The sequence below is a fragment of the Fukomys damarensis genome, unplaced genomic scaffold (assembly GCF_012274545.1).
Source record: "Fukomys damarensis isolate Sample0158 unplaced genomic scaffold, DMR_v1.0_HiC HiC_scaffold_11, whole genome shotgun sequence".
In the NCBI taxonomy this organism is placed as follows: Eukaryota; Metazoa; Chordata; class Mammalia; order Rodentia; family Bathyergidae; genus Fukomys; species Fukomys damarensis.
Window position 1 is genome coordinate 25489209 of NW_022900923.1, and position 10868 is coordinate 25500076.

The 10868-nt window shown below is 39.0% G+C and overlaps 1 protein-coding gene across 1 annotated transcript in view; it reads left to right on the forward strand.

The window, feature by feature from the left end:
* Lamc1 (laminin subunit gamma 1) overlaps positions 1 to 10868 on the forward strand; it is a 127328-nt gene that overhangs the window by 11729 nt on the left and 104731 nt on the right. The window contains exon 2 of the mRNA XM_033761965.1: positions 368 to 694. Within this exon, the coding sequence (XP_033617856.1) occupies positions 368 to 694 (327 nt within the window). The remainder of the gene's footprint in view (positions 1 to 367; positions 695 to 10868) is intronic.

A 10868-nucleotide genomic window follows, 5' to 3' on the forward strand; every position in this document is an offset into this window, starting at 1 on the left:
ACCCAGTCTGACATGAACCAGTTCTGCAAGCTCACTTATTCATTCCAAAGCAAACAGCTGCACTGGGTCTGGAGCAGAGAATAACAAGCACCCTCCCGGACCCTGATGGAGCACAAAGTCAGGAAGCGTGAAGCTCCAGGATGAGTGTACTGAGTGCTGGGATAAAGGTAAACCCTCTATGCAGCAGGGGCAGGAAGGCAACAGAGGCTACAACTCACACCTGCAAATGGATACGAGCTTGCTGGATGAAGGAGTCAGGATCACAGAACAGAGCCTGATGTGTGCCAGGCATTGTTAGACATGCTTTACACACACACTAATGTGTTTCGTTCTCTAAGGAAGGTTTTATATTATTGCCACTTTACAGAAAGAAAGCGGGCGGCCATGGACGAGTGCACGGACGAGGGCGGGCGGCCGCAGCGCTGCATGCCAGAGTTCGTCAACGCCGCCTTCAACGTGACCGTGGTAGCTACCAACACGTGTGGGACTCCGCCTGAGGAGTACTGTGTGCAGACCGGGGTCACCGGGGTGACCAAGTCCTGTCACCTGTGCGACGCCGGGCAGCCCCACCTGCAGCACGGGGCAGCCTTCCTGACCGACTACAACAACCAGGCCGACACCACCTGGTGGCAAAGCCAGACCATGCTGTCCGGGGTGCAGTACCCCAACTCCATCAACCTCACGCTGCACCTGGGTAAGCGGTGACAGCCCTGTCCCCACTACTGCTCGCCAACAGCCCAGCTCGCGGGCTGTCTCCACCCCTGTTCCAGCTTGAGGGGCTCAGGCAGCCGCGTGCTGGCTCTCTGCTTCCCGGAGTGGGCCGCGCAGAAATTCCTTTCTCCAACTTCTAAAGTTGATCGAGCTCTTGACATCCGGTGAGGGCCAAGACGCTCCACGCCAAATTGATCTCTGCTCTCCTGAGTCTTCTGATTTAACCGGATTCTTGCTTGGGAGACCATTCGCCATTTCAGTTGTTAGGATGTTGGTCTTTTTTTCTGAAGCGTTAATCAGAAACACCCATCCTTGCTTTTCTCTTTCCTAGCAGGACCATCTCAACGCATGCTCTCATAAAGACAGGAAGGTCCACCTTAAACACTTGTGCTTTGAAAATGTTTAGATGTTTCTGTGTCTCCCGGATTGAAAGTGATTGCTGTTTATTCTGTTGTGTTACGGGATTCGAGGGTTGCAGTTGCCTTTTACTGCCTAAATTGCTTATGTGTAATTAAACTAGAGATCCACTTTTAAAGTTACTATTCTTTAGAGCTGTTCAGCCTTAAGAGCCACAAAGCTATTTCACCGCTAATCTTGGTACAGAGAAAACAAAAGGAAGTGCCTGTACTCACTGTAATTGCTGAGCACAGTTTTGTCCCTGTGTAAAAAAGCCCTCACTGTCTTTCCTTTTGCTTTGATTCAAACCAAGCGTAGAGACTCACAGAAGTGACCTTTTAGAAATCAGGAAAGGGATACACAGAAAACTTGTATAGTAGGCTGTGGATGAGAAAGGACATTTATTTGAAATAATTAAAAATACGGTTTGATCTAGCCAAGGTTTTATTCATCATTGAGACATATAACAAGAAGAACATTTCATTCTTTAACAGAGTAGCATATGTGTGCGGAACTGAGATTTGATTTGTAGGACTTCAGTCCCCATTGCACTGGGAGACTTGATTTTACCAGTAGCTGGCACTAATGAACTTCTGAGAGAGCAGACTTGACTGCCCCAAGCCATTCTGTCAGAGCAGGGTAATTCTATAGAGCTAATAACATTATTTGGGGTTGTTTGAAAGGGACATTTTGTAGGCAAATGGTTCTTTTGATCATGATTTGTATTTTTTCCCACTGCTTTCTAGCACACTAAACTCTATGTAAATATCAAGATTCCAGAGAAAGAATGTGAATTACAAAAAGTACTTTGAAAAGTGTAATTAAATTACTGTGTGGAATAAATTTTAGAAAGCAGTATTTAGCACCTTCGTTAACCATTTATTTGTAGATGAGTCGTTAGATGAAACGTTTGAAATTAAGTTTATAAAATAAAATTCTCAGGCACTTTTCAGTGATTGAAGATACACAGATTATTGAGTTCAGTTTTTTTAAAAGGTATTAAAAAATGTTAGAAGAAGTAGTATCTTGGGTCAGGTGCTTTTTAAAGACATTGCAGGAGACTCAAGGTTTCCCAAGATTTACCCATTTTCTCCTGTAACATTTGTAAAGTTGGCTAGCATTATCTTCATAGATTATATCCAGTTTTTACTAAAATTTTGACTTGTTAATGTTTCTTTTCAGTTTTGAATGCTCTAGAAGTCTTATTTTATCCCTTTTCAGATAAATCAAAGAAAAGGTATTGTCTTGATGTAGCAAAGACTGAATTTCAATTGAAAAGTTCTGAGCAATAGGCTGTCAGTCTTGGCTTCCCTAGTTTTCTGTTGTAGGTGGGAGGCAGCTAAGGTTTATTGTAGGTGACTGCCGAGGTAGGTAGATTACTCAGTGGTTTCTTCCCTGTTACAGGGACACTATGGCAGAGAGTAGCAGAGAAATCAGCCAGGTGGAGTCGCTGTTGCTGGGAAGCAGATACAGTAATTTTGGGTCATGGAAATAACAAAGTCAAAAGAGATCTTGGGGAATATTTATCTCAGCGCAAGGTCCCGAGTTTGATCCCTGGTACCAAAAACAAACAAAAAAACAGAGATCTTGAGTTCACCTAGTTAGGACTTCTACCTGACTTTTTTTACTCTTAAGAATATTATATACTTGGACTTATTTTTGTTGAAAAATTCTTGCCCTGGATAATATCTTTGCTAAATAACATTCATAATACAGTTGAGTAATGCATTGCACTAGGAGGTTAAGGCAGTTTTGATGTAACCAGGTAACCAGAATTTTTCAGCTCCGCTATAATCTTAACAGGACCACTGTTACAAATGTGATCTCTCATAACAGAGACACCATTATGCAGTGCTGGGCTGTGTTTTTTATTTCTTCCTGTGGTTATTTTTTTGTGTCTCTTTATCATGTGCTTTGCCTGTTTTATTCACTACTATATCCCCAGTTCAGTGCCTGTCATGTAAAAGTGCTCAGTAAATATTTGTAGAATGACTAAGTTATCACTAGGAGGATTAAATCAAAGCACAGATGTAATAATAAAGATTGGGTTTTTTAAAAAAAACCTGCTTAAAACTAAGAAAAAGTTTATAAAAACTTTTGACTAGTACCTACTGTACTTGTTTTTGACTTATTCTGGTGTTTTTGTTGTTGTTGTTGTTGTTTTTTTTTTTTTTTTTTTAGTTCTGGGAATTGATTTTGGGTCTTCGTGCTTGTGAGGCAGGCAGTGGCACCCCTGAGCTAAGTCCCAGGCCCATGTACTTGTTTTTGGATCAGAAATGATGAGGAAATTATTGGGCAGTGGAGGAGGGAGGAAGAAGAAAGATTTGTGTATAGTAGGGTTGACTTCCCTCCCTCTTTTGATATGAGGATAATTTATGTATGTATGAATGTTAGGATCAACAGTTAATGGCAAATAGGCAAGGCTTCATCTATCGTGTGTGTTTTGTATTCAGCATATTCAGTTCCTAACTCTGTTCACTCCATGGGTTCTAGCTATTTCCCATTAATTCAAGTACCATGACTGTTTTGTGCATCCATTAAATCTCCCACCCAATTCACATTTCACATACCCTTAAACAAGTGATGCATATTCTGCTTTGGCCTTGCAGAGCATGTGAAACTCAAGTGAGCAGTGTGATTCAGTCTAGCTGCTTCTTTTTGATGTTGAACTTTAAACGCAGTAAACATTAAAATAAACCAAGTCAGATCACACTTTAATTGTAAGAAAGATATATGTTTGGGCACTGATTATAAGTCACTTTTATTGTAAAAATGAAAAAAGACCTGATATATTTCAACAGTAAATATAATGACAAGCGAGTGTCCTTATTTGCTAAATTCCATTCACAATTTTTTATGTAAACCTGAAATTTTCACATATCAAGTTACATGATCATTGTAACTGGTGCCTTTTTCCGGGCTGAGGCATATTTTAACATATGGCGGATACAAATTAGATCATTGTACCAGTATCATCACTTCCTATACAAAATCCAGGAAAATCAACATTGATTCTGAAATCTGCTGTCTTTTTTAGCTCCATATACTATAATCCTGGGTGCAGGGTGCAAATATAAAGAGCTAAAGTTGTTGTGGGAAGCAGAACTGCATTTTCTGTCTGTTGTGGAAAGGAATCTCACCAGGTACTCTTCTCTAAAAAGAAGTCTTATTTTGCTTCAACTGCTGGACCTTCTCTACCAACTGTATGTTTTATTCAATTACTGTAGAAAAAGTTTTGCTTTTATATTTTATACTAACAAGTAACAATAAGTTTTATCACTGTTCAGGGGATAGTCGAGTTGGTAGCAAGACTCTAGCTGAGGGTTGGTCTTTTTATTAAACAGTTCTTTTAATTTGACAGTCATTGTGAATGGAAACTTGGCAGCCAGGGTCTTGAATCTTGGAGGAAGGTAGCTTTCTCTCTTCTTAAAACAACTAGCATAAGAAAACAGTGATTAAAAAGAAGAAGAAGAAAAAAAAGAAAACAGTGATTACATAGCCTTCAACTTAATCAAAGTTTATAGAACTCTCCACATTTCACATGGAGACCAAATTAGTTTTCAGGATCCTCATAAATTGTAGGAATCTATAGTGGATTAAGTGCTATGCTACATGTGTGACTTTCATTTTTGTTTGTATAAATAAGAATAATTTATATATAAGATACTGCATTCTATTCTGTTTGGTTTCTAATAAGTAAGAATTGAACAAACAGCATTCCTCCCACCCCCAGGAAAATCTTTGCAAGGTAGGCTCTTACTTTGTCAGCAGTAGCTCACTCTGGTGACTTCACTGTGGTATTTGTGTACCCTGAGGGGGACACTATTTTAGTTTGTCTCACAAAGGCCTGATTTTCATTTTGCAGGTTTCAACTTGAGAAGTTAAGGAGCTGTTCTTTAATGGCCAGTAGTTGTTGAACACTTTTATAAAAGTTGCTGTTGGCTGTTTTCCTCTTCTGTAGTTCATTGCTTTTTCTGCAAATTCCTTCTCCACTTTTCTAAAGCACTTGGAAAACAAAAACAAACAAACAAAAAAATGCCCTTACAAACTGGGGGAAAAGTTGGAACTATAAGGCATCCCTCTCACCCCATCAATTTGTCACTGGTCACATTTGTAGGAAGAATAAAATTTGACTATTTCGGTTCTAAATCCTTCTAGGAAGTGGGGGTATGCATTTTCCTGTACCCTCCTTCTCCTATGCATACATTATCATGTTACCATGAAATATCCCAAAAGCATTAAAAAATATCCAAGAAATACTACAGTCTCTTGTGCTTGATAGAAAGGTATAGAGGATAGAGTGTCCTGTCTTCATGGAATTCTAACAGTTGTAATATCATTACAGTAATAAACCAAGGGGGTCTTTATAAACTACAGTTTATAAAGCTTCCAGTTGATCACTTGTTAGATTTTTGTATAACTTAGTGAAGGTAGCATATAGGATCTTGTGGTAGTTTGCCAGAAGTCCTGGAGGAGTTAGGCTTTGGACTCCTCAGTCAAGGACATTAGCCCTGAAGCTTATAGCATCTTTGTAAATCTCTCAGAATGTTGAGTTATTTTAGCAGAACTTTTTTTTTTTTTTTGGTACCCCAGGTTATGGGGGGGCACCACTGAGCTAAATCCCTGGCTCAGCAGAACTTTTAAAATAGAGGGTCAGCCAGGCGTGGTGGCGCACACCTGTAATCTCAGCACTCGGGAGGCTGAGGCAGGAGGATCACTGTGAGTTCAGACCAACCTGGGCTACATAGTGAGTTTCAGGTCAGTTTCAACTACATAGTGAGACCGTGTCTCAAAAAACAAAAGACAAACAAACAACCCAAAATAAAATAGAGGTTCAAGTATACATTGATTCAGAGACACCTGATTCCCTTGGTTGTCTTCCTTGATGATCCTCAGTCTATTCCTGTCTACTTTCATTCCTGGTTTTCTCTTTTCACGCTACTCACTATCTTTGAATGAACACATCTTAACTCCAAGGATTCATTTGCTCTTTGCAGGGTTATAGATACAAAATTTGCATTTCTAGGTTAGCTCTTTCTCCATACCTAGAGACTTGTTGGATATAGTTAATTTGGTATGTTCAGAGGCCATGTCCAAAACTAAATTCCATCCTTATTGCCTCACCCAACTCAGAGCTGTTTCTCTGTCTCAGTGAACAGCACTGTAGCAGCTCTCAACCAGTTTTTTTCCAAGTCTTCTCTAAAAGACAGTCATGTTTGGCAGGCTCTCAGTAAAGATGGTGCTGCTGAGCAGGTAGAATCTACTGCTGTGAAGTAGTTCAGTTCTGGCCAACTCTAACTCTGTCCCTGGCTTTCCCACCCATCCTTACCTACAGACTGCTCTAGACGCTACTCTTACTCCCACACCAGTGGTGGTGAACCTGTGGCACACCCGTTATTTGTTTTTCTTTTAAGACAAAAGATGTTAATGGATGAGTTGTGTTTTCTAAACTAAAACCTTTGTATTCAGGTTTAATTGCAATGTTGGCACTTTTTGATAAATAAGTGGGTTTTGGGTTGCAGTTTGGACACATCTCTAAAAGGTTTGCCATCACTGTTAAGCCACAGAGGCTCAGAAGTGCTTATCTTTTATCCTCCTTGCCTCTGCCCATTGATTTCACCTATATTAGTGTAACAGCTTCCTAACAATCTGGTGGTCTTTCTGCTTCCAGTTTTTTTTCTTTTTTGGTGCTTGGGATCAAACTCAGGTCCTTGCGCTTGCAAGGCCGATGGAGGAACCTCTGAGCTAAATCCCCGGCCCTCTGCTTACAATTTTACTCCTTATATGGATGTTTTTCAACTTATGATGAAGTTATGTCCCAATAAACCCATCATAAGTTTCAGATTTAATAAGTTGAAAGGACATTTAGTATACCCTATTTACTTAATATCTTAGTTTAGCAATACAGTACACTATAGAGTATTGATTATTAACTGTCATATTGAGTAGCTGACAGTGAGCTATGATTCTTTGCTGCTGACCACCGTTACTCCAGAATCTTGTACTGAATATCGATAGCGCAGATTCAAAACTCAGTGTAGTTTCTGCTGAATGCGTATCACTTTTGCATCATTATAAAGCTTAAAAAAAAAAAAACCTAAGTCAAGCCACCAAAAGTTGAGAACCACTTGTATTTGAGCAGCCATGTTTTAGACAGACTGATGAATCTAAAATTCATGTCTGATCTTACTGTTTTCTAGCTAAAAGTTCTATAGTGATTCCTCAAGTCTTTAGTATAAAGTCCAAATTGTTTGCCATGGAAGACCAGGTACTGTAGGATTTGACTTTTTTAACCTGTAGGCTTACCTTTTATCATTTCATGTTCACAGAGGGCTGTGTTTGGTTCACTTTTTATGTCAGACCTTCAGGAATCTTCCTTCATTGACCCACCTTCTGCCCCACTTTCTGGCCCAAATTGGGTGTCCCTGTCACACCACTGTGTTGGTCTTAGCCTTATCACATGATATTACATTTCTTGTTAATTTATATTTTTCTAGACTAAAGAATATTTTTTGTTTTTTGTTTTGTTTTGAGATGGGGCTTTGCTATGTGCCCAAGATGGTCTCTTTTAAATTCAATTTAATTTAATTTTTTTGGTGCTGGGCATCAAACTTAGGCCCTTGTGTTTGCAAGGCAGGTGGCAGAACCACTGAGCCAAATCCCCAGCCCCCAAGCGGGTCTCTTAACTGCTAATGTGGGTGATTTTCCTATCTCGGCCTCTCAAGCAGCTAGGACTATAGGTGCATACCGCCAGCTAATCATGAAGTCTTTGGAGGTGAAGTTAAAAGTTTGGTCATATTTTAGTTCATTTGAGTAGAACTAATGCTTATTATTTGCTTGCTGTGCCGGGCATCATGCAGATTCTTGGATGGATAACGAGTCATAGGACATCTCCTCGACTTTATGCTTAGAGGAGGTCTAGATGAGGACATCAATGTCTGTAGACCTGGGAGGTAGCTGATCCCTGCCCTCCTGGCAAAATCCTTCCATCAGTTTTTTTATGGGTTACGAGCTAGGAATGGTTTGTACTTTTTTAGTTATGTGAAAAAGAAATCAAAAGAAGAATAATGTTTTGTGACGTGAAAATTACGTGAAATTCAAAATATTCACAAAGTTTTATTGGAATATGGTTAAGCCCATTTAATAATTGTTTACAGTTGTTTTGTACTACATAGTAATTTTGATAGACTCCATATGTCCCAGCCCACAAAAGCTAAAATATTTATTATCTGGCCCTTGCTGCACAAGTTTGGTGCTCTCTGCTGTAGACAAATATGTTCATGTTATATAAGTCCTAAGTGAAAGAAGCAAGCATAGAAAGGCTTCACTTAAAATTTGGATGGAGGTTGGAGAAACTGTATCTCCAGTGCTTAGCAATGTATCTGGCATATTGCTTAATAAATTTATGTAGGGGGATTGAATACATGACTGAATTATAAAGGTCCCAGAACACTGCATATTGACTTATATTCTTAAAAAAAAAAAACCTTTGAACTTGTGTTGTTTTTTATTAGTGCGGTGTCTCCATTTTCATGAGGTATGTTATTGTAGTACCTAATATTAAATGGTTTTTTGTTTTTGTTTTTTTGTTTTTTAGACAGAGTCTCACTATGTAGTTGAGACTGACCTAGAACTCACTATGTAGTCCAGGCTGGTCGCGAACTCACAGCAGTCCTCCTGCCTCAGCCCCCTGAGTGCTGGGATTACAGGCTTGCGCCACAATGCCCGGCCTATCCTAATATTAAATGTGCTATGTGGTAGTTTTATTTCCAAAACTTAAAGTAGGAAGTCAGATGTAGAAGTGATATGGAATTGGAAGATTTATGACTGTCTTTTTTTTGGGTAAAAGTGAAACTTTTATATGACATTAAGTAAGCCTAGAATAATTTTATGGGGAAACTTCATAATCTCTCACATGTCAATAGGTTTTCTGACATTTTAATGTTAACTTCCTTTTTGTTAGAAATATTATTAATATTGTTAGAAATATTATTAAATATTCACTGTTAAGACTTTGAAAGGATTGTTAGCCATTTGAAGGGGAAGGTTATAATAAAAATTCTTACTTAGTATATACAGTATTATTTTTTTATTTAGCCATTCATCGGTAGAATTAGAAGCTATGTGTAGTGGTGTTGACCCTTTTATTTTATTTATTTATTTATTTAGTACCAGGGATTGAACTCCGGTCCTTGCACTTGCAAAGCAGGTGATGGAACCAGAGCTGAATCCCAGGCCCGACCCTCACTTTTAGATCATACAGAGAACAGTGTAGTCCGTGTGAGAAAAGATGAACGGTAATTGTGTGTTTGTGTAGAGTTGACAGGCAGTAAATCAACACATGCTTCTTTACTTATTTCTCGTCTCCAGCTATACTTAATTGACAGCTCTGCCTCTTCTGTTTGGGTTGTAGGGAAAAGTGTGTGAGTTTAGAGAAGAGCGGTTTGTTTATTTTTACTGCTTGAAGTTCCTTAGGAGACTTTTAAAAACAAGGGATTAATCTGTCACTTATCTCAAATTGTTAATATCAGGAGGGTAAAATTTAAGATGATTGTGCATTAGAGTTCTATCACCTTGTGTTGGTTGCTTGTCCTGAGATTTGTCCGAGGACCTCACTGGAATTTGCAAGCATGTTCTTTCTTGTAAGCTGATAAAGTTGGATGATTGTTGATTTGGGCCAGAAATTGACAACATGCTAATAGAGGTGGCTAGAAAACTCATCTATAGAAATATCCCCGAGCATTGCACTAGACTTGGGGACACTGATTAAGTACATCTGCATCTCTTCCTGTGCTCTCTTCCAAGGCACAGCCTAAAATAGCAGGGCCCAGTCAGTCTGGTGCCCTCTGCAGCCACATGAAATAAAGTAAAGCTACTTATCTCTTGGACAATGGCAGGCTCAGATCTCTTGTGGGAGGAAACCCTTGGCTGAGAGCTACATTAGGGTTTTACCTTATTTCTTTCTAAATGTTAGGGTTTTGTCCCCCCCCCCACTTTTTAGCTCTTTTGGCTCTCTGATTACAGCTGTGTGATTCTTTCCTGTTATATTGAAGGTAACATTAGATTATTGTTTTATTCTTTGGGTTTTTATTTTATCCTTTTTGTTTTGAATGTTGGTGGACATCTTAATTCAAATTCATCCTCAGCCGGGATTTAGCTCAGAGGCACCACATCTGTTTCACAAGCACAGGGTCCTGAGTTCAATCCCTGTGTACCAAAATACAAAACAAAACAGTAAACCAAATTCAGCATCCTTCATTTTTTTCCCCTTAAGTTTGGTATATGGTCTTGAATAGAGTTAGAGACCCAGTAAATTTTGCTTCATGATGATAAATCACAGCCAACCAGAATGTTGTGGCGGTGACTATATGGCACCTGTCAGTGTTTAGAGACTTGGTTAATGTCTAGGATTTTTTTCCCTGTCTATAGTTTTGATTTTGTATATCTGAGCTATATATACTTGTATTTCATTGCATGCAAATTATTTTTTAAAAGAGAAGATACTTTCAACAATTATAGTATAAAGTAATATATAGGTAATTTCTTCCTGGTGTGATTTTAGTCTTAAAACATAGAATCTGAGTCTGGATCCCCTAGGAGATATTTCTTATTGATTTTAGCCTCTTTACTGGCATTTGCTGACATTAATAGGCCTTAACAGCCTGGGGATTTAGCTCAGTGGTGCTGCCACCTGCCTTGCAAGCGTAAGGACCCAAGTTCGATACCCGGTATCCAAAAAAAAAAAAAAAAAAAAAAAAAAA